At 38.3% G+C, this 24,314-nt stretch overlaps 1 protein-coding gene across 6 annotated transcripts in view; it reads left to right on the top strand.

The window, feature by feature from the left end:
* RAPGEF4 (Rap guanine nucleotide exchange factor 4) overlaps positions 1–24,314 on the top strand; it is a 145,165-nt gene that overhangs the window by 81,479 nt on the left and 39,372 nt on the right. For 3 of the 6 annotated variants that reach the window (XM_086896708.1, XM_086896710.1, XM_023930976.2), the window contains 9 exons: positions 8,867–8,920; positions 9,228–9,334; positions 10,926–11,047; positions 12,475–12,658; positions 17,513–17,597; positions 20,765–20,825; positions 21,576–21,652; positions 22,765–22,911; positions 24,172–24,287. In XM_086896708.1, the coding sequence (XP_086752834.1) occupies positions 8,867–8,920; positions 9,228–9,334; positions 10,926–11,047; positions 12,475–12,658; positions 17,513–17,597; positions 20,765–20,825; positions 21,576–21,652; positions 22,765–22,911; positions 24,172–24,287 (953 nt within the window). The remainder of the gene's footprint in view (positions 1–8,866; positions 8,921–9,227; positions 9,335–10,925; positions 11,048–12,474; positions 12,659–17,512; positions 17,598–20,764; positions 20,826–21,575; positions 21,653–22,764; positions 22,912–24,171; positions 24,288–24,314) is intronic. The other 3 variants (XM_086896709.1, XM_086896712.1, XM_086896713.1) reach the window with 1 other exon arrangement.

Genomic DNA, 24,314 nt, shown 5'->3' with positions numbered 1-24,314 from the left:
AGGAGAGCCATCCAATCCTGTTTTCTAGGCAGAGTACCTTCTGGGAGTCTTGAAGGTAGGAGATGCTTGTTAAAAAGGTATCTAGAAATAACTGTGTTAGCTCCTCCAGAAGCTCGTTAATCTTTACCATCCCTTCAGTTTTTCTTTTGAATAGATGCTGTGTGCCTAGAGCATGCGTGAGAGACAGGCCATAAAAACCAGAAACTTTGCTGCCTAATATTTATGCTTTTAAAGTCTTTGTTGTTATAGCTTATTTCTAAAGAAATAAGTAATTTCAGGTAATACTTTTAAAGCCATGGATACTAAGAAAACAGTAGTTTGCATGAGAGACAAAAAAAAAAGTTTCATTCTTTCATAGGTTAAAGAAATGCAGGAGCATAGAAACCCTGGCTTGAAACTCGTTATGAGAACTGTAGTCACACTTCTATCAGAATACTGGGAATGCTCACAGCAGAGTTCGCATTTTCTGACATTTTATTCATTGCAGGCAGTGTAGTTATAGCAGCTGTTTCATTGTAGTGGGGAAGTAGAAAAATGACAGGAAAATAAGACATCATTAGCCATGTTTTGGGGGGCTTTGTGCATTGGTCATAGTCTGTTTCAGTATTCTTTTTCCCTTTGACATTCACAGTAAAGTGTCATTTTTGGTAATGGCTGAATCATTTTGTGTTAAAAGGAGGGACATTTATAGTTTGTCAAGGAAACATTGTAAAAGTGTTAATAATGTGAATTCAATTTAACTTTCTAAAATAAATTTGCTACACTGAATATTTGAGAATTTAAAGGACACATTTTCCTGTTTATGCTATTAAAAAATGTAGATTACTAAAGAAAAGCAATTTTAGAATGTGTTTTAAAATACAGCATAGTCTTCACATTGTATTACATTTAAAGAAGATAGATTTTAAACCAGTCATCATTACTCTGAATATTTTGATAGTAGCCCATTTGCTGACAGTATTCAAAGCATTTTACAAAGATAGAAATTATTATTATTCCTCTCTCCAAAAAGGGGAAAATGAAACACACTGTGATTAGGTGATTTGTGTAAGGTCATGCAGTCAAACAAACCAGAATAAAACTGGGCTGTCTTTAACCACTGGCCCTGAGAATTTCTACTAGGCTATTTTGCTTGGTTTAGATAGTTTGTAGTTAGATTATGGGTTTTTACCTTACAGGTGCTATAGCTTTAGGAAACTCAGTAGATTTTTAAAATTTGATTATTTTCTTCCCTGATTTTGCAAACATCCTGTGATTCATGCATGTTCATCCATGCATACCTTGCCATTCTCCCCATTTTGCTGTTTACAGATGTTTGTTGAGAAACTAGAATAGTTGTCTTCTGTAAGCATGGGTGGCTTGAACATCCTTTGGTAGTAGAATTTGACACTGTCTAGACTGGTCCTTTTAAAACAAGTGATCTTGTGTAATTTGTCCTTTGTTAGTTGCCAGGAGTTTGTTGATTGCTTAGTCCGCTACAGACCTGGTATGAGGTCAGTCATTGTCAGTTTTGGACTTTTCCAGTTAGGAGTTGTGAGCAGGTACTTTGCTTTTTGCTGCCAGTGCTGTCTTGTAGCACAAGCTGGTTCTTCCAGGTGCTTGCATATGTTTGTGGGGAGAGTGAAGAAGGGGATGAATTGTTTATAGCATTATAGGAGTGATGATTGCATTTCTATTTCCACTTTTTTTGTCTTCTGAAGGGGTGTGGTGAATCTCCATGTATGGGCCATTCATCTAAGGGTTGGACTTGATGATCCTTGTGGGTCCCTTCCAACTCAGAATCTTCTGTGATTGGCTCTACTGTGATTAAATGTGACTGTCTGGGTGGGACCCAGAGCTCATTGCTGGTGCCATGTCCCAACCAGCAAAAGTCCCCACAGCAGGGAGTGTGTGCCAAGCTTTCTTATGGACCGTGGACCCTCAGGGGTTAGAGGTGATCACATAGATTGTTTTCTGGTGAGAAGCACTGGTCAGTACATCAGCATATTTGTTTAATATTGGGCTACTCCAAAGATCTTGTATAGGTTAATATAGTCACAGAATATTCTGTGTTGGAAGTGACCCACAAAGATAATAAAGTCCTAACAAAGTGAATGGTCCATATGGAGATTGGCCTGCAGCCTTGATGTTAATTAGCACCTGCTCTCAGCTAATCTCAGGGGAATTCCTACAATATTGATTACATTTTCCTTCACATTTTGACAAAAATGTGATCCAAAGGACCTTTTTGTGATGAGATCTTTGGTCAGCTGTTTCTCTCATGTTCAGCAATCTACATTCAATATGTGTATTGCTTTCCCTGTAGTATCCTAGAAGAGGTTGTCACAGTCTGCATAGACACTCTTACACTGCAGCTGGAAATAGGACCAACGGAGTTAACTTCAAGATACTCTATCCAAAACTGCTTTACAGCTGAAAATGCACTCCAATAGCTGTGACACTGTAGGTTCAGCTTTATGCCTGTTATATAGTTATTGTGTAGTGCTGGAAAGAATGGCCTGTATTGGAAAAAGAGTCATGGAATGTACTAGACCATCTTTGGAACGCTTATCTCTGCCTTTGGTCTGAAGCAGCACAAATAGATGACATTACATAAAGCTTGAGAAAGAATGGTGTGAATAGAAGTGGGAGAGGGTGTGTGGGAGGGCCGTGGGGACTCTAGATAGTTGTCAGCTGTATCCTGACTGGCTATGATTTTGCCAATATTGTGGGAATGCGGTTTTTTTTGTATATTTTATTTCTTCCCACATGAATAAGATAGGGTACTAGAAGTCTTTTGGGAGATGTATACAAAGATATTCAAAAATGTCAGTCAAAAATGTCAGTCATCAGAAGTCATCAAGAGTCCTTTGGAACCAGTAAGAGCTCTGAAATACATTTAGAAGAATCAGATGCTAAGGGTCTGGCTCAAAATTCATTGAATCAATTAGGGATTTCCTAGTGATTTCAGTGGGATTTGGATTAGACCTTAAATCACCAATAGTGGTAAATACTGAGGATGTTAAACAAACAGACCTCTTAGTGATGTGGCTGTTGCTGCTGACACCTTTCAATGTGTGTGGCTTTTGTCCTTTGTTTGTTCTGGATCCCCCTGCCAGCCAGCAGGAAAACAGATGTCACTTGCAATTCTTTTCAGTTCCCCAGTTGAAAATAAAGGGATCTACAGTAGTGCACAGGTTTATCTGATCACCCTGGTAACATGCTGTGGTTAACTCCAATCAATACCAAACTTGTTCCCGGTTCAGAGATGAGCTACACTGAGGTCATGTGAAAAAAAAAAAAAAAAGTGATTCATTGGCTTTCATTTTATTTCATCTTAGCTTTTTGCAATCCTACATTTGCGTTTGAGGGTAGTAAATTAAGTCCCCTTCATCACTTGATTTTATAGATTCTAATTGCTGTAGATCTAAAGCATTCATTCATATGTAAAGGCTCAGAAACATCCCTTTACAGCTATTTAACAAGGGGAATAGAAAAATCTATTTTTGTAAGAGATGTTCTTGGATTTTATTTAGCAGATTCAAATAAGCTGACAAGTACAGATCTCACGGTAGGTCACTATTACTGTTGTTCATTTTATTATTTATTTGTCTGCATATTGCTCAGTGATGTAAGAAACACCAAAATACAGATAGGCCTTGCCCTGTAGTTTGAAATCTAAGGCCTATTTCTCCACAGATTAAATGTGTGCATAAAATTATACACATGAATAGTCCTATTTAAATCTGTGGTATTGCTCTCATGCATAAATATTTGAATCTTGAAAGGAATGGAGGCTAAAATTATTACTTTCTCTGCTTCACCCCAATTTAAATAGGGAATTTTGTGATTGGCTTTTTTGTTTGAATGGCTCAAATGTGAATCCATGAATGTACAGATAAGGAGTTTGTCAGTGTTAGTGCTAAAAGCCTTTTTACCACAGTTTCTCGTGATAATTTTCTGCTTTCCCCTACCAACACCAGCAGCTTTCCCTTCTCCACCCTTCACACCCATACGACCTCCTGCCCTACAGGGAAGATCACCAGGTGATAGCAAACTGTTTGAGTGTGTGGTGTTGCTGTGTTGTTTTATCTCACACTGAAGGAAAACTAAGATCAGGTACACCTGTGGCCAGGAGATGAACAATAGTTTGTAAACTATTGTAATTGGCTTGCTTATCTGAGCTCCTTCTCATAACTTCTCCCTTATTCAGAAGTCCTGAAAAATGAGATCATCAAGGACCTCTGTGCCACATGTATGTACTTTAGTCTCATTAATTCTTCAAAGATACCAGGATGTGTTAAGAAGTCAATTAAAGACTCTCTTTAATCTCTACATTTTTTTAAGTGCTTTTTAAGCAATCCATAATGAAAGACCCAGGATTGTAAAGACTCACAAAACAATTCTTGGTCTTTAGCCAAGCTGTGACTGTCCCTTACAGAATGCATTTTTTTTTCAGGTGGGAAGTTGTTTCTGGAACCCTGTATCACCTATTAACTAATTATTGTTACATTTCTTTGCCTTTGAAATATGTCTTGCCTTTCTATAGCAAACTCAGTCTGAGCCCTGTGTTTCCATTGATTGCATTTCAGATAATCACTAGTGCAGCCAGAGCTCACTACAGCCTCTTTGAAAGGCTGCGACTTTGGGGACTCTTTGCTGGGCATATCTTTTGGATGATGATGGCATTGTCCCTCAGGAGGAATGACTGTCTCAGGCTCTCTGCCCCAGGTTCTAGTACTGATCTCCTCTTTAAACACTGTCCTGTGGCTGAACTCGTTTTAGACTTGTAAAGGTGTCCTCGAAAATTGCTCAGTACCATGGTGTGAGCCTGAAAACTACTTCAGGAAAGCACTGAATTCATCCCCAAGCCACATGCACGCTATAGCAGTGTCATTCCTAACAGATTCCTGGTGTATCCTCCCAAAGACGGAGGAACCAGACCTCTCTGGCAATCTCCCAGTATTCACTGTCCATACTGAGGAAAGCTTCAGCAAACTGAACCTTTCTAACAGCAATTTAAATTATTTCCTGATCTCTGCATGATGAGTCCACTCATCATGAGGCCACTTCTTTCTCATTTTCAAAGGCCTTTTAAATCTGAAGACTTTTTTTAATCACACCTCTGCTAAGATCTGCCTTTTTCTTAGTTCAACTTTGATTATTTACGTTGTGCTTTCTGATTTTTCTTGCTACTTTCCTCTAAATTCTGTTCAGCTGGTTTAGATACTTCTGGAGTAAAGTGGGCAAATGAGATACAGTGCTATATATTATGTCTTATCTAGACTGACTAAAGCAGAACACCATTATGTATCTAATATATTATTACATTCCAATATAGTATTTGCTGCTTTCACACAATTATGGCATCAGTTGTTCAGCTGTGTTTAATATTTAAATATTTAAAACATTATAAACATTTTTTTCATTTTCTGAAGACACTTGTTCCCTATCCTGTCTTTATTTAGCTGATTCCACCTGCTTCAGAAATGTACTGAAATGTTCAGTCATCACTCTGTTGCATAAAAGCATTATTTTTTTAGACCAATATTACAGCTGTTTCAAATTATAAATATTCTGCAATGTATGTGCAATGCCTCCCATCCTGATGTCTCCTGCAGAATCAATAAAGATGTATCCTGCTTCATCCCATGTTAATATTTAATATTATCAGATGTGATATATTCTTGAATGCTGCTTTGAACAGACCGCTGGTATGAGTGCCAGTTTGACTTTGCTTCACTGGTAATTGCTTTCAAAATGCACTTTTCCAACTGACTTTGCATCTATTTTGTAAGAATTTAATCTGCCTGTTGCAGAAGAGAATATCTGATGAGAAAGTGCTAAAGCCTTAGTAAAGGTTTGAAAAATGTACTGATTCTTGTCTAATCTATCAATGCTGCTACTCGATCATTAAAAGAAATTTGATCAGTGTGGCATGATCTGTTCTTGGTTAATATACATCACATGTGACTCATCTCCCTGTTCTTTTCCAGGTGCTTACAAATGGACATTTTTTTAGGAAGACATTAAGCTGACATCTGTATTTTTTCAGCTTCACCTTTTCCATATTTCTGTCTTCAGTTGCCTGCCTTAGACACCAAGGGTGGCTGCTGATGGTTTTGAGATGGATGCAACCCTCTCTAAGTTTGTTCAAGCTCTTCAAGTTTCCTGCATTAAATTCTAAAAAGCCAATCTGAAAACAGATTTATTATTTTAATTTATGTTTTGGGGTTTTTTTTCAAGGTCGAGATTTTACTTCTGTCACTCTACTACTTGGGATATTGACCATCTCGTTGCCACTGATCTTTCTAATAAACATTGATTAAAAATAAATCAGAAGTTTCTGGCCTTCTTGAACTGTCTGTAAAGAGACTTTCTTCTGTTAAACAGTAGATCAACACTGTTTTCTTTGTTTTACTTTGTACTACTAATGTACTTGTGGAAAATTTTCTTACCTCTTGACATTTCTTGGCAGGTCTGTCTCAGTTTATACCTTTACTTATCTCATTCTGCCTTTTGTTATTCAATTTATACTTTCTTTCTCTAGACTCCCTACTGTATTCTCCTTTCTATGTATTTCCATCTTGTGTGTCAGTGAAGAGCTCTTTCTTTAGCTGAGTCTTGACTTTACCTTCCAGTTCTGCTATATATTGTATGTATGATTAATACTGTTTCTTTAAGTAACTGCTAGCTACCATTAACTCTTTCTACCTCAAACTTGTTTCCCCGTGACCCACTCCAGGAATATAGCTATCAGCATTCTGTTTTTATGGAAACTTCTCTTCCTAGTCCATTGTGTCTGCTTTGATGCTCTTTCTTCCTTCTGTAAAGTTCTGACACTGGATCATTTCATGATCACCTTCAACCAAGTTATGTTCTATCTTCACAGCTGATCCTTCTGCATCGGTCAGGGTGTAGGTGAAAAAGCCTTCCTTCTGCTTTCTGCAGATTCTTGTGCTGTCTTACCTTTAACCTTGGTTTTTTCCTGTACTTTTGGGATGAATCTTAATTCTTCCACATGATGTCTTCTGTTCTGTTTTGATTAGATTGGGAGATTAATTGAAAAATCTTCATCCATGTTTGATTTTTCACCAATTACACATTTTTGTTAAGACTTAATTGAAACTCCAAAGAACAAAAATGTGAATTTGTTTTCACTAGTTTGTTGTTCTAAAAATCTGTATTTTTTTGTCTTACACATTTTATCTCTCCTCTAAGTATATTCCTAACTAGAATTAGAATCTGGAAGCTAGATTGAGTATATTGTACCTGTTTGAGTTTGAGATTGTTTTCATTAGAGGCATCTTTGAAAAGATCTTTGTTATTCTTTGTATATGTTAACTGTAAATATAAACTATCCAGAGCAGATTCCACATAGTTCCAGAATAGTTCCAGAAACCAAGAAATATTGAGGCATGTGCTACTTCTCCTCTGGCTGGACAGAAATATTTGGAACTTCAATGAGTTTATGATAAATTATTGACTTATTAAATGAGAAAAATCAGGAATCCTATTTTTATTGTATTGATATGCCTTTTCAGAGACTCCTTGTAAGGTATAAATAGAAACAAAAAACTTTGTATTGGTTTCCATATACAGGCCTATACATTAAGGTTATTGATATCAGTCATATGCTTCCCTCATTTTCCCCTTGCCAGCTGACCCATAGTTTCTTGGTGCACTCTTAGCACTATTTGATAACTACAAGGACTTTGTCATGTCATTAAAATCCCGTGGGAGCTAATGGGCAGATGCCCAGTTTAAGGAAACAGGGAAGTGCATGGTGCATGTTTCACCATACATCTGCCCTGGCTGTCTTGGCTTTGCTGTACGGGTGTGAGGGGACCGTGGCTGCCGTGGCCAAAGTGCAGAGTCTTGCCCTTGTGGGAGAGCTCTGCTCAGCCTGATCTGCTGGGGACCAGCCCTGAGCACCAGCCAAAGTCAGCCCTTGTGTCCTGTCTCCTGACATTGCAAATGAATTTGGACCATGTTGTTAACTACCAGGCCAAACAAAGCCCAAGGTCTTCACATCATTCTGAGGTGGCTGCTGAAGTTTGATTTTATTCTCCTTTGTCCCCATTTCTACTGTGCTTTAACCTTTCCTTTTTCCTCTGCGTTGTGCCCTATGCTTCCCGTCTCCCTCTTACACCTGTTTGTTATGTGCCTGTTTTCCCATTTCTCTCATCCCTGTCTCCCCTGTAGAGCCCTGATGGTCTTTCCTTTCACTGTTCCCTTTGTAGAACCCAGCCACTTGCTTTCTTCTTTTCTTTTTCCTTCACCAGCCCCTTTGTGAAGGTCCTTGCCTGGGTCCCTGTGAGTGGCCTGCATGCCTCTGCATTTCAGAGAGCAGCTACAAAAGGGTTGCCAGCTCAGCCTGGTGATAATTTAGAAAGCACAGATAGTAGAAGAAGAACTCTATCTCCATTCCTGTTTCTTGTGCTATGATGTAAGGGAGACAAGAGCTAAATAGAAGAGGGTGCTGAATGAGGAGAGAATTTCCATGGTGGGGGCTGAGTGGTGAAGCAGATGCGTGTGGGGGAATGCTGTTGTGCAGGAGGAAGAGCTAACTGTGCCTGTGTATGCTCAGATCTGGTGTGACATTTGGCCATTGCCCGTTTCATTAGTACTTCACAGAGTTTAGCACAGATTTGGTACTCATCTTCACATGTCATGTCACTATTTTAATTTGCTAACCCTCAACAACCAAGTTTGCCTTTAGGATGTCTTCAGAAGCTTTTTATGTATTCATACCTCCTGGGCAGAGCTTGGACTTCCACATTATTCTTTGTTATTAGAGCTTTTTTGTTCATTTTTTACTTTAGTCTTTATTTTATTATTCTGGTCAACCTTAAAAAAAAATCTTTAATTTCATTTTATTTTTCAGACACCTCTTTTTGAACCTCACATCCCACATCATCCTACTAAAACCATTGCACAGGTAATAGAACATAGGTGTAATGTAGAGCCTGGCCATTAGACAAATGGAAGTAACTATTTCCAGCAATGTTGTATGAATCGGCTGAAGTGATGCTTTCTGTTAAATGTGAAAAGTGAATGTGAAAATGTGAAACTTAAAATCCCAAATATATACTACATTGCTCTGTGAAAGCAAGCCTCTGTGTAAGAGGACTTTTAATTCAGGAAAGAAGAGAATTTGTGTTTTGTTTTGCAGAAAGCAGTACAGAGATTCCAGAAAGTTTAATATCTATGTGTCTTGGTCTTTCTTTTTCTCTGTGATCACCAAGGTTCCTTCAGAAAAGATCCTTAGAGCTGGAAAGATTTTGCGGAATACAATTCTGTCCCGAGCTCCTCACATGATAAGAGATCGTAAATACCATCTGAAGACTTACAGGTGTGTGAGCTGATTATATAGAAGTCTCTGAATTTTTATGCCTGCCATTCTCTGATTTGTCATTTATGCCTTACCATACTTGCAGGTCTCAAAAGGTCGGAAATTATTCTGTGATGCTATTTGAGTTGAATGTTATGCAGTCTTTAATGGGCCTGGTAAATCTTTTCTGAAGTAATTTGACTGGAAATTGAGTCCGTGATTGTGAACAGAGCATTCACATACAAAAACTCTTCCAAAGTTAATAGCATAGTTAGCTGGAATATTCTGTGTAGTACCAAGTTAAAATGTAGATTCCGTTCTCTTTGTATATCAGCGAGAGAAAATAGAAAAGTTCATTAATATATTATGTTGCTGTACTGACTGGTACAGCAGTCTTGCTCACTGTGGTGTTCTGAAAATTCGCCTGGTGAGAAACATTCCTGATGCAGATTTGCTGCTCTATTTAATTTTTTTTCAGTGAATTGCTGGGCTCTCTTATCTTCCTGCTGGTGGCAGCACAGTCTTGCTGAAGGGGGATAACAATGGCACTTGTAGAATAGAAATCTGCCTGCAAGGTGTCAGGATCTGCCTACTATTGGCTTAAGAATCAGTTTGTTTTAGTGTCTAATGTTTAAATCAAATGTTTAAATCAAATTCCTAGTACATAATTCAGAGTGTTTTAAAGTAAAAATTATTTTTAACTCTCTGAGTGTGTCTTTTTCTAAATAGTAAATGAATATGTTTCTGATCTTCATTTGAAATAAATGCATTGATTTTCCATATTTCAGCCCAAATTGTATTTAATATACAAAGGTATTTGGCACTTGTGAGTTGATTTGAGAATATGTCACAATATTACATTGCTGATTGTTCCAGAAGAACGAAAGAGCATCTATGGTAAATGAAGAATAGTGCTGGTCCAAACAGCTGCATCATTTTCTCTTACACATAACTGGGAAAAACTCTTACTTTTCTGCTGAGCTAGGGAGTGTTATGATAATGAATTTTACTAAGTGGCCATGTGGCTTTTTGCTTTTTTAACCCTCTTTGGGTGTCCTCCAGAATTTGAGACCTCCTGTTACCTGTCTCTGGATCAGTCAGGAGGTGCAAGGTGACCAAGACCTCTCATGAGGAACACTGTACCAAGACCAGTGTCTCCAAATACAGTGTGACAGAAGCTTGGTTACAAATGCAGGGAACACCCTCATAGCACTTACTCTTCCTGTGGAGGCTGCATTGGCATAACTTTCACAGTATTAAATTACTGTTTTCATGCAAGATTCTGAAAAGCATGAGGCTTTTGGTATCCCATGGTATACAGAGGCTTCTTTTGAAAACTGGTTTGGAGGTTGTTACACTGCTGCTATAGGTTTTGTACCATGTGCAACAGGCTAAATTTGATCCTCTGAACTCTGCATTTCCCAAAACACTTGTTTTACTAAGAGGATCCTCACTAGTGTTTCAAGCATGTGCATGTAGATGGTGACATGGGGTTTTCTGCAGGCAGATTTGACTGAGTCTGTACAGAGTTTAAGACGTCACTATTATTGGCAGTCACTGTGTACAATCTCTTGGCTAGCTTCCTTTTCATTCCTTCCTATCTGTCCTTCAGGCAATGCTGTGTGGGGACAGAACTAGTTGACTGGATGATGCAACAAAGTCCTTGTGTCCATTTACGAACCCAGGCTGTTGGCATGTGGCAAGTGCTGCTGGAAGAAGGTGTTCTTAACCATGGTAAGATAAAGAAAATCAGTATCTTTACTAAAATATGGGCAGTGTGTGACATCAACACCTCTGTAGTTCTTGTTCATGAAAAGGAAAGGGATTGTGAGCTCAAAAGAAATGCCACAGGGCAGCCTGTTCATTCTGGCTGCATCTTGCTAAGAGTATACTTTTTGGACTTATGAGCACATTGCAACATAAATGAACAGTTTATAATCATAACTCTAATAATACTTAGGAGTACACTGGCTTGTGCTTATATTGTTAGAGCTGGGTAGCACTCAGGCAAAAACCGAGGGATGTATTACCATACATAAAACTAACCTTCATCAAAGATTTGCAGTATTTAGAAGTGAATGTGAGTATTTGTGTCTGCTGAGATCCATCATTTTGAAATGATTTCCATTGGTTTTGGAGGGGTTCCCAAATTCAGCACACCAGATATTCTAGTGTAGAAATCTGTGATTTTATGTTAGCTTTTTGATTGCATTTTACGTTGATTTCCAGTTTCCATTTGGCAGGATTTAGTTAGTAACAGGATATTACAGCCCTCAAAAGGGTAGGTTTCTAAAGTAATATTCATATTTGAAGCTTTACACATACATTTTTATTAAATGTAGAAGAGCAGCTCTATTACAGTAAACTTGCATTTGTCATCTGTTGTGCTTCCCATATCCCAGGGAGAAATTTCCATACTGGGAAGGCAACTTGTTTCCACTACTCCCTTACCCTAATGGCTCTAACTTGAATTCCTGCCATATAATCCCTTGAACTCTCAGGGGCAAGCTATTGCAAGCTGCATCACAGTATCCAACTCAACACATCACTCTGACTTGCTTGGAAGATCAGGGGTTTGTCCTTTGCAATATCATAATGTTACTTTAGAGGTCTTCTCTTGGCAGTTCTTCCACTTAGTTATTCCACCGGGACACAGGTCAATGAACTTGCCTCTGGGATTATGCCTTAATGATACACATTTCTGCTACATCACAAGGAGTTTAGTTGCTTTTGCTACCTTTTTTCAGCCTGTCTAAACCTGTAGAGCAAAGTTTTTGTGCTAGAGAATACCTCTTAGAAATTCACAGTGTAACCATTTTCCCCAGTAATTTGTTTGATTAAATGAAATAGTTTGAAACAACAAAAAAACAGAACTAGTAAGAAAAAAACCCATATGGGCACACACACGTGTGTGTGTACACACACCCACAACACAGATGGAAGCCTTTTGGAAAGTATTTGTAGTACACAATTTAAAAGTGTACCCTTCAAGCTACATAACTTGGACATACATGAGAAATAGTTTCAAGCTCTTAGTTTTTCTGTAGCTTTCTTTCCCTTCCTAAATCATCTATCTGTAACAAACACGATACTACACAGATTTCTACAAGGTTTGCTTTGTTGAGGAGTGTTCAGTATTTGATGTGTTATGTTGTTTTCAGTGGACCAGGAACACCATTTTCAAGACAAATACTTATTTTATCGATTTTTGGATGATGAGCGTGAAGATGCCCCTTTGCCAACTGAGGAAGAGAAAAAGGAGTGTGATGAGGAGCTACAGGATACTATGCTGCTGCTCTCTCAGATTGGGCCAGATGCTCATATGAGGATGATTCTCAGGAAACCGTAAGCAAAATATTGAGTTCATATTATGGGTCTTCCTTGTGATATGGAAACAAGAGAAACCTACATTTATTATCAGCCTTTTTTTCAGCCAGGTCAGTGACTTCAAAGCAACCAGTATAAGCTCTGTTTGACCCTCCATTGAAGGCAAGCATTAAGCATTAAGACAGGGTTTAGTGCCACAGCAGACGTAATTTACTGCTAATTAAATGCACTGAGAATGAGGAATAACTTTAGCTCACCTTCACTGAAGATTTACATGTAAGGGGCCATTCAAGACCAGCAAGTACACAGGGCTGGATCTAGCTACCTTGAGGACACTGGCAAAGGTTGTCTTTGCTATGGGACTGGTGTGGGCCCTGCCTAGTGTGAGAACATTTTTCATAGTAAAAGATTTTTGAATCACCTAACCCAAGTGCTTGTTCCTGTTCTGTTTCCATCTGTATCCTTTCCCAGCTCCATTTAGATAGTTTAGATTGTAAACTCATTTTGACAGCACTTTTCCAAAAACTTTATAAAAACATTGAATTTCAAAAAGTGCCATCAAACACTTGTGCATATAAGAACAGGAAATGTTGCCATGCAGCAGTAGTTTTGAAGTATACATTCTATTTCTTCTCCTTGCTAGAGATCTAGTTAACACAACCAAAAGAGCACTTGCTTCCTGTCACACAAGACACGTGGAGAAGCCAGAGTGAGATCATGGTCTTTCCATACATCCTTAGGAAGTCATGGAATTGAGGTCTTGTTTTCCTTGCAGACATGTCCTGTGCCTTTCCCACTGAGGAGCAAAAGTGAGCTTTTGCACCTCTGAACAGACACCACTCATTCAGAGACTGAGCAGTGCTATGTGTGCTGGGACCCTGCTTCTCTGCCCTCTCTCCTTTGCCCCAGGCCAGCTGAGCAGGTCATCTCTTTGAGAATTTCTCTTTAGGTTATTTTGGTTTTTGGCTGCCTACTACATTTGCTTTCTGTCATGACTTCCAGAACAGCTCGTGCAAGTTTACACTAGCAGGATAAATATTGATTACCATCTGGTCTGCTTACTGAGAGCTGAAAGGCTGGAAGTATGCTGTGGAAAGTACTGCTTTTCTGGCTCTGTCATCACTTGCACAGCATCACCTGAAAGAATACTAATAGGAGTTTTTTCATGGAATATAGTGAGGAGAAAGGTTTTCTCAAGAGTGATACTCATCTGACATCTTTCCCTATCCCTGAAAGCGCTTATTTTTGCAGCCCTTTGCCCACTGAAGTAAGCTTGTACTGCCAGGGACCATATTAACTACTGTTCTGGTATTCAGTTTACATACATAATGCTTTTGTTAGTTGAAAATCCTCCCTGGACTAAGCTGCAGCAAAGCTGTTAAAATCTCCATGAATCCTCAGAGTCCTGCTAGTTTTGACTAGACACTGTTACAGCTGCCAAAAGTTCAAAGGAGTTGTCAAGGCTTCAGAGATGCTGACTCTGGCTGACCTGAGCAGGACCCACAATTTTCAAACCAGCACAGCTGCATTTTGTAACAGTAACCGTTTCCAGAGAGGTTGCAGAACTCAGATAATTACCCTGAAAGAAATAAGACAATATTCTTTGATGAGAAGATTACTTTGAGAATTTGATTGTATAATGAAGCTGTTGCTTTGAAAGGTACTTTCTATTGTTCGAAATCTGAAAATCTCTAACAAAAAGTGTCACTTGTTTTGACAGCCAACTTAAAAAATTCTCTGTTTATTACATTAACTGCAGCATTTTAACTGTCAAACTGTGAAAGAATGTTCTATAGTTTAAAAAACAGAATAGAGCTCAGGGAAATTTTTGGCAGGCTCTTGTTGCTATTGTGTTTTTTTTTTCCCCTTTGGAAACACATATACTGAATGTGAAAATAGCTTTTTGTGAAGTAGCAAACACAGCTCTCTGCTCCTTATAATGGCTGGAGCACAGGTGCAGACCTTGCTCAAGTCCCTGTAAAAATTAATGCAGAATTAATACAGCTCCTCCTTAAATGATTCCCTCTTTCTGTATGAAAATATGTCCTGATGGTAAACTCTAATTTAATACGATGCTACAATACAAAACTAAACACAATAATAACAGGAGTCTTTAAAGGAAGAGTTATATTCATCAGACAACAGTATTTATCTCAGATGATGTTATGGATTTCATTCTTTTTTAATGCCCTAGCCTAAAGTAAGTTAGCAGTGTGACTGAAATAATAAATCTGTATTATATGTTCTTGGTGGTTTCACCTAGCGCATTTTTTTCTTAGTAGAGAGCATTTGACACTTAATCACGATGTTATGGGGTCTCTGATCTTTTCCCTTGTTCTTATTATCTGAGAATTTTCTGGTTAGCTGTATAATAAAAATAATCAATGATACTGTTTGGACATATATGGCTTATCAATGGCAAAGTACTATGTTATTGTCAACATCCTAGTCACAGAGAAGCTCAGTGTCTGTGACCTTGGTAAATTCTCCAAGCACTGAACAGTTTTTATTGATCACTTAATATCACCTGAGTTCTGTCCATTAATGTGTACCCTTGTTCCCTACCTATTCCATTTATTATCCACTCTATAACCAGCTATTGCTGTTAGAATGTGTCCCCTGCAGAAACTAGGTCTTTACACAGCAGGATCCTACAAATCAACATCACTGGGTCACCACACAGGTTTTAAAGACACAGTCATGCCTAATATCTCTCCACGTGACATCTGCAGGAGCAGAAGTAAAGACTAGGTACAGATACCTGCTACAGATTGTCAGTCCTCCCAATGTGCTAACATAGGAAGCAAATGGACATGCTGAAAGAAGAGTGTGTCCTTTTGTCTTGATAGAGATCTGATCTAGACATCATCCTTTTATGTTTTGATTTAATGTAGAAATTTCTTAATTTGTTACGCTAGATTTTCCAAGATATGCTGGTTTTGCAAGCATGTAATAAAATTAAAGTTGCTACTTCCCTATTATTTGTTAAAGTCCCTTACCTTTTGTTTGCTAGCTAGTACTGGCTTAATTTTATGCCGTACTTAATTAAGCTGCTCTGCATAAATCATTAGGAACATCAGCCTTGTAATTTCAAGCCAGATTCAGAAATGGTATTTTGAGTCACTAGAGGGCATAGCAGTACCAAACCAATTTCTGGTTTTCTCTTAACACTTTATTTGATTCTGTATGAGAAGAGTAATTTAATCCAAAATGGTTTTTAGTCTAAATTTGCCTTTAATCTGGGTAATAATAAATGCATGTCATTGGTAAGTGAAGAACAGAAGAAAAATAAAGCTTGCTTAGCAGAGATGTCAGTTGTCCTTCTGTTTTCTGTGACTTCTTCAGTACTTCTTGCATCCAAAAGAAGTCTCCATCCAGCTGCTTTTATAAAAAGAAGCAATATAACTCCAGAGTGACACAGCTGAGTACTCCCTGTGCCTCACACTTGATGTAGGCAGACTGTTGAATCATGAGGTGACTAGGCAGAAAACCTGTAGAGCACAGTATTTCTTCATATGGCTTTCCTGATCCTCTAGGTGCTAGTCTCCTGTAATACTGACATTTTATGAGGAAAACTTCTGTCCAAAAGGTTCATTGTAGTTTTTCTTTTAGGACTGTCCAAAGATTCTACTGTGCTGTTAATTCTTTTGACACCACACATTGCAGAGAGCAGGGTTTAGAACCGTGCTTATAATGGTGGAGCATGTAAACCTTCTCATTTGGAGGTCCTGCCCTCAGACCGGACTTCCTGTATCCCATTTCCTCACATCTTAAATTTATCCTCTTCCATATGTCTTTGTTGTTCTTTTCTTTTGTTCTTCACCCATTGAATTAATTACTTGTAATCTGCTTTTCACAAATCTAAACTGTATTGTTTGGAAGGACATAGTCCTATAAAAGTAGTTTGAAATAATGCTTTAAAGGAATTTTTTTTCCCCATGTGCGTCGGTATGTCAGTCCAGTGTGCTGTCAGAAATTATATTACAGGAAAATCTGTTCTTTTAGCAAATCATGTTGTATTAGATACTGTAACTGAAGAGAATCTTGTGAGTGGAAAAAAGATTGGGAGTTTCTCACAAGTTCCCACAACTCCTCCTGTGTGCTGTTTATTAGATCCTCCAAAGCATCTCTGACACACTGCAGTCCCCACAGTATTTGTGTTCTTCTTTAGCAATCAGAAAATTTTGTGTAGCTTATAGAAATGGAATTATTTCAGCCACAGTGCCAGCCTCCTTACTACTCCTTGTGCTAGAGAAGAATTATTCCTTCATCAGTGCATGCTTTTCAGTAACAGCTGCTTGTATTTTTCAGTGAGAAAAGCTGAAACTACTGAGTGGTTCTTATTTACCTTTGTGGCTAAACAGCAGCACTCAGCATTAACTGTAGTGCAGTTGTTAACTGTCCTCCAAGATGCTCTGCTGCATCTCCAATTTGTTCAGCAGAAGTTCACACACTCCTTTACAAACCTACTGTGTTTGCTACAAATAATTAGTGCTGCATGTGAAAAATAGTGCATGCCCCACACCCAGGAGTCCTTTTGAAAGGAACAAATTTTTATGTACCATTTCCGATTTACGTGACCATTTTATACATCTATAGAACACTTGATTTAATCAGAAAAGCTGCCTAATCAGGATCTCTCTAAGGTGGTTGCCATGGCTGCTGCTCAGTGTCATTCAGGTAGCATTCACAGAGCTTCCATCCTTTGTGTATTTCAGTCCTCCAGCCAGAAATATCATTTAGTCCCTGTTTAGTGATGATGTACACTTCACTAGAGAGTACAGCAGCATTTTGTGTTTTTCTGTCCTTCTGTGAAGTATTTATTTTGGGCATTTATTGCATTTAGTTGTCCCTTTTATCTTCTCTCTATAGCCCTGGCCAGAGAACTGTAGATGACTTAGAATTTATATATGAAGAACTTCTCCACATTAAGGCCTTATCTCATCTTTCTACCACAGTAAGTAATTTTAAAAATTTTAACTCATAACCAAAAGAGAGGCTCAATTTTTGCTTCTGGTTTTACTTCTGATTTTATTAAAGTTGGAGAGCTTATAACCATACTTTCCATACAAAGAATTTATCCCATCTGTGAGGGTCACCCAAGCACTGTGCAGGTGTAGGTTGTCTATTAGAGATCAGATGTAATTGTCTTCAAGTATTTCTGCACAGCCTCTGTCTCCCTGACTTGGCACAGGTGCCGCTGTCTGGATCCCTGTTGTGTGTAAATGTAGGTACTGGTACTACTGAATTGATCTTGCAGAATTGATTTCTGTAAGGAGTCTTGCCTTGAATCAGTTAGGAGGATGAATTACTGTGGAGAAAAGTGCACTGTGCAGTGCTTGCTGGTTGGAGTTCGGTCATTGAATGAAAGAATGCTCGTCAGACACGGTCTCCCTGAAGTGGTCAAGAACAGTGCAGAGAACCAAGGATAAATGGAATAGAAGGGAGACTGCAGCTGTCTAATGTCTCACCATCATTGATACACTGTGTAGACAACTGAAACAAGCTAAATAGCACTTTACTTGGTAACAATACCAATTTTCTGCATGCTTTCAGAGAAAGGAAACCAGTCAGAAAGTAAATCCATATTTGACGATATCTTCTTCAGAATCTCTTGTTATTTTCAATCATTCTCAGTTAACTTGGACAGATGCAGATAATTATGAAGCTGCATTACTGAAAGACAGTACTCCATCCAACATACAAAAGCCTGTACAATGTTTTTCAAAAAAAAGTAGGCATTCAGAGTTGAATTCAGGTATCTGAATTACATTGGTGTTAAGGAAGCTTCCCAGTTTGACCATTTGTGAGACTCTGGCAGTCACACTCCCAGCATCAGAGACTGTCACTGCTGGGGCTGAAACCCCTTCTCAGCGGGCAGCTCCAGTGACTTGGCAGGTCCTGCTGGACTCCTGCACATCCCCCACTCACACAGCCAGACCAGGCTTCCTCACTGCTTCTACCCCAGGTTTTCCATAGCAGAGCCTTGTATCTCTTGCTCCATAAAGCAAATTATTCAGTGTAGTAACACAGAAGCAGTTCGAGCTGGTGCCTCCAAGGAGGGACCCCCAAAAAAAGGATCCCCTGTGCATCCAAGCATTCATAAGTCTCATTCTTCTTCCCGTGTCCTGTGCTCCTGCTGTGTCTTACCCATACCCAGCATAGATGGAGATTGAGAGGGAGTGGAGAAAATTCTTGATGCTGCAGATGTAACCCAGAACAAAAAAACCTGAAACGCAAAATATTTTCAGCTCAGATGAAAATGAGTTTTGAGGTCAGGTACCACAACAAGTACCATATGGAACAAGTACAGCAAGTGATACAAACTGCAAAGAATACTTGGCATTTTGAAGTACAGATGATTCCATATTTTTAGTAAGAATCTGGAAATGCCAGCTTATTACGTGCATCATGAACTGAAGCAGAAGACAGAAACCATGACTAGCTTAGAGGAAAAATCTTCAGAGGAGCAACAGACAGCATTGCCTCTGTGAAGTAGAAGATCAATAACTAATGAACTTGCAAGGAAATTGAATGTTTCATTTATTTTAAGTAAGGCATAAATTCTGAAATATTAAGTTTTCTAGATATGGCACAAGCAGTAGAAAAAGAGATAAAGCTCAAGTCTCATGGTGGTGAACTAAAGCCTGCTAGAGAAACCTGTGAAGTTAATGTACGAAGGTAAAACATCTAATACAGTGTTGAAAACAAGTCAAACTTTGGTCTTCATCAAGTGGAATCATTCACTGCAAAGGCCAATGACTGAATCAACTGAGAAGACATCTGAGAACATAAATGGATAGGAATGCTCTCTGCTATGTGTTGACAGTGCTAATGTCTGCATTGAGGTTGTATTTCCTGGCCTTATGAAAGTATCATTTCCTTTGAGCAGAAGTTATAAAGGAGTTTGGTGCGCTAAGTTTTATAGAAATCACAGGCCTCTGAGTGTGTTCACTGGTCAGTGTACTTAAAAAAACCTGACCAAACACCTCCATTTATCTCTCTTTTTCTCCAAGCTGCAAAAAAGGCGTGCTTCCTGATAGTCAGGAAAGAGTTCTAGGAGAGGTGGCTGATGTGGTATGTTTGTTCTTGGTGCCTGAGCACCAAGGTTGGGTGGGTGCCTTTAAGTACATCAATGCCTAGATTTTTCCACCCATCTTAGGAGATGCAACCATCAGATTCTTATCTGGATTGTGTCCAGAGCTTGAGAGTTCTTTCCCAAGTCTTTCTTTGTGGCCTAATTTTAATTTTTTTAAAAAAATTAAACAAACGAGACAGTGGCACAAAAATACTACTAGTGAATACCTGTTGAAGCCAGCTCTTGATCTGTATTTGGCATGGTTAAGTTCATGGTAGTACCTCTGAAAAATGGCTTGTCACCAGCTGTCATTCTCCAAATACATGAATCCTGCTGCTTGGAAATTGGCCTCTAAGTCCTTGGAGACTTGTTGTATGAAGAGAAACATAAAGCACACAGAAGAGCTCTACAGTGACAAAAAGCAGTTTTAAGCAGTGTCTCACTAGAGACAACTGCCCAGTCAGTGAGAGCTGTTCACACCAAGGGCAAAACAAGTCCAGCAAGGAGCAGGCTGACACCAAGGGCAGTGTCACGTTCTCCAGTTCCTGGAAGAGGTAATGAGCAGGATGCTTTGCCTGGGAAACTGTCAGGCAGAGAGGGGACTTAGCAAGTCCAGATGGCTGTGCCTTACAGCATAACACAGCAGAAGCAGACAGACTTACGTCAGTCTGAACCAGATTTCTTAGGAGAGAACAGGAATACTTCCAGTGAGTAATTTACAATTTCTAGCTGTCTTCTGTAACAGATTAACTATTACCATTTGAAACTTTCTGTGGTGTTAATCGTTGATGATCATTTCACATGTGTGTGTACAAAGATGTGAAGACCCATGTCTTAAAAGATGCCCTTGTCTGAGTCATTTGGAGCCAGGAAATGGAGCTCTGTAAAGCCAATCAATAGGAATTAGGAGATCAAGTGAAGTCATTGATCAGTCATTGATCAATGATGCAGAGGGAAGGAAAGTACAACGGGGCTATATTATGTGACCTCATCACCAGGAGGAGTGAGACATGTATAATAACTATAATTTCTCTCTCTATTTTAAGGTAAAACGAGAATTAGCAGGTGTCCTCATTTTTGAGTCACATCCCAAAGCAGGAACAGTCTGTAAGTAAATGGAGTTCTGTCAGATCTCTTTCTCACCTGTGCTATGAACATTTAAATTCCTAATGTTTAAATGACATGAGCAAAACTTGGATGCATTCTTCAAACTTGATTGTCACTTCATGTTTAAAACCTAGGGTAATAAGTGTTAGCTTAGTCTGTTGCCAAATGTGGGGACAACACCAAAATTCTGTATCCTTGGTTGAGAGTATGTATCACCTATGATTTGGGTGTGTTTTTATCTAGAATTTTTGGTATGACCAATCTCTGTTTAAAATGTATTTTAATATAATCCTGTATTTTAAAAAATCCTCCTGCACAAAAGAAAGAATTTTAAATGGTGGATTACTCAGACATGTTAATACTGAGATGCTTTAGCAAAGGAATATTAAATTCACAGTCACTAGAGAACTTGGTTAGAATGTGGTGCTACTAGTTTTATCCAGCCTGTGTGCTAATTAGTAATTGATAACCTATTGTATTGATTTATTGATGTATTGATAAAGTAGTTGTTGGAACTGTCATAGAAAAGAAAAGCAACTTTGACATCAGTATAATAAAATAATAACTATATGGGTACAAACTGTTTTTCTAAATTCTGAAGGCAATTACTTTTACAACACAGTAGGCCTTTTTTAAGGTAGACATTTATATGACTGTAGAGTTACCTTGAATTTTATTGGGTGCAGAATCTGGCCCATTTATTATTTTGAATAACTATATTCTAACCATAAAATCTTTTCTCTCTTGTAGTATTTAATCAGGGAGAAGAAGGTACTTCTTGGTACATTATCCTAAAGGGATCAGTAAACGTAGTCATTTATGGCAAGGTATTTTTTTCAGAAGCTATTTTATATGATTGTTATTATTGAAATTGTAAGAGTAGACTTTGAAGGAATACAGTTTAATTTAGAGCAAAATTGCTTTGTCTGACAAAACAAATATATTGTGCTTTTATTAAGAAATGATCCAGTGGTTTCACTGATTATACTTCCAGTAGATTGCTCTATAATTTTGGGATATATTACACAGTTTCTGAATATAATCCATCAGAGTTACATCAGTATCTTTAGGACAAAGTAATTTGCTGGAATTTGGTGAATTGCCAGACTTCTCTCTCATGGGGGTTTTCCTCATCCCTTTACCACCATGTTGTCATGCATTTAGATGACTAACTGTTCTCATGCACTTCTGACAAAAGTACAGCTTTGTGACTGGTGGTTCTCAGGTTGGATGAACCTCTTCCAAATTTATGTCTGCTATTCTTTTTAGTTAAGCCATAGACCAAAAAGCATCTTAATTAAATTTCCTGTTTATGAGAGGGATTTCTCGAGGTAAAAAAAGGTAGATCTTGGTATGCAGGAATCCCTTGAGACTTTAAAAACCGTACTTCTCTATTGATTTCTCATTCAGTGACTGAGAATCCTCCATTTGAAGACAAAGCATTTCACCAAAAGCTAGCACAGGGGCCCTATTGCTAAGTCTGTTCCTAAGTAACACGTTTAGCCATGAGTTTTACATCACTGGGTGGGCCAGATCTTCTGTTACTGTAAATTGGAGGAAACGGAGCACTGCTGATGTACAACAGCTGGAGATGTGCTGTTCTGTGTTACTTCTGAAATCTTGATTTTATTTTTTAGGGCCTCTATAAATAAAAAACAAAATAGTCAACAACTTTCTGTCTTCAGCAGTCTGAGAAGAATCCTTTAAGCTGAATGTAATTTCAGAGAACAAGCTGATTCTTTTTCGTTCTTGTCTCTCTTTAGTAATAGTAATAACCAGCTATCAAGTATTGTTTCCTAGTCATTATTTTGGCTGTTGATTTCCTGCCAAATAGATTTGTTTTGGTATTTGATTGTGAAGTCCACTGTTTGTACAAGGACTTTCAATAGAATCCAGAGTAATGATGGGTTTCTGCATGTAAATGTTTTGCTCTGTGCAGGGTGTGGTATGTACTCTACATGAAGGAGATGATTTTGGCAAGTTAGCACTTGTGAATGATGCTCCCAGAGCAGCATCCATTGTTCTGCGGGAAGACAACTGCCACTTCCTGAGAGTAGATAAGGAGGACTTCAACAGGATCCTTAGGGTAAGAGTGGGAAGGGCTGCCCTCACAGTGTGATATCAGAACTTGCAAGTTTTTCTAGAGGCTGTCATTTCTATGAATATATTAGTATTAATAACCTTGTTTGTAGCACGTCTAATTGCGGAACAGAGACGTGACAGTCTAGGAGGTCAGGTAAAGAATATGTTCATCATCTTTCCTCTCTCAGTTCCCAGCTCAGACATGAAAATTCAATGGAATGGAGTCTTTTCTTTCTCACATTCTGTAATCTAGCATTTACCCTATTCAGTTTTTCCTTATGCTGCTCAGGATTTCTTGGTGATATTCCATCCAAATATTTAAAAAACCCAAGACCCACATAGGTCAGTATCAGGTACATTGAATTCAAGACTTTCAGGGCAGAATCAAGTGGAAAATGGAGTAAGTTAGAGATGTCTTTAAATAGATGTCTTTATCAGAGAACTCTAGAAAGATATTCTCAGACTAATTTTAGTTATTCATTTTGGGGTAAATGTGTTCCAAAGTCCAACTGTAATTCAGGCTATTTTGTGGTCATTCATAGTAGAGGAAGCCAGAACTATTATCATCCTGTTTTTAAACCTAAATATGCCCAGTATCACAGCAGTAAAACCATTCCAGAAAGGGTACTCCACTAGAAAAATTTCTTGTGGTTACTGTACAAAAGGAATGAGGATCCCTTTGGCAGTACGGTTGGGTTGGCTGTGGAGACTTAAAACTGATTATGCTTTGGTCTGTATTTCAAAGAAAATCCAAGTCCATTGTCTTACTAATTTTTACCTGTGTTTTTTGAATGCACATTATACTTAGCTTTTTTCTTTTTCTACTATAAGTGAGCTGGTAGTTGAAAATCAACAATTTACTGAGCTAAGACTTCCTATTCTTGTCTTTTTTATTATTTCATTTTAGAAAGTCAGATTATAGAAAATAGTGTTCGTATGTAAGTGGGGATACAGATTACATTACATACAACAAGTCGTGGAGAGACTGTTTTTCAGAAAACTTTTTTTAAAATTTGACACCTCCATAAAAAGGAGATCTTTAACATAGTTCTTGCTCTAGTCTGTCCCACAATTCTTTGCTTCTTGCCTTGGTGCCAGTGCTTCCTTCTTGATTCTGCCTGAGGAAAACAGAATAAAGACAGATAAATACAGGGGGAAAGAACCAACATCAGTTGTTTGTGTTTGAAAGTCATGCAGTTTATTAGAGTAAGTAATCAGCCAAATCAGGTGCAGTCACATTTATTAAAAGTAACTTGTCTTGCAGGATGTGGAAGCAAATACAGTAAGACTCAAAGAGCATGACCAAGATGTCTTGGTGTTGGAGAAGATCCCAGCAGGAAACAGAATTTCTAATCAAGGAAATCCACAGCCACAGCACAAGTATGTTTTCATTCAGTACTGCAAATG

This window comes from Cyanistes caeruleus, chromosome 7 (genome assembly GCF_971803275.1).
Source record: "Cyanistes caeruleus chromosome 7, bCyaCae1.hap1.1, whole genome shotgun sequence".
In the NCBI taxonomy this organism is placed as follows: domain Eukaryota; kingdom Metazoa; phylum Chordata; class Aves; order Passeriformes; family Paridae; genus Cyanistes; species Cyanistes caeruleus.
This window is presented reverse-complemented; position numbering and strand designations above follow the sequence as displayed.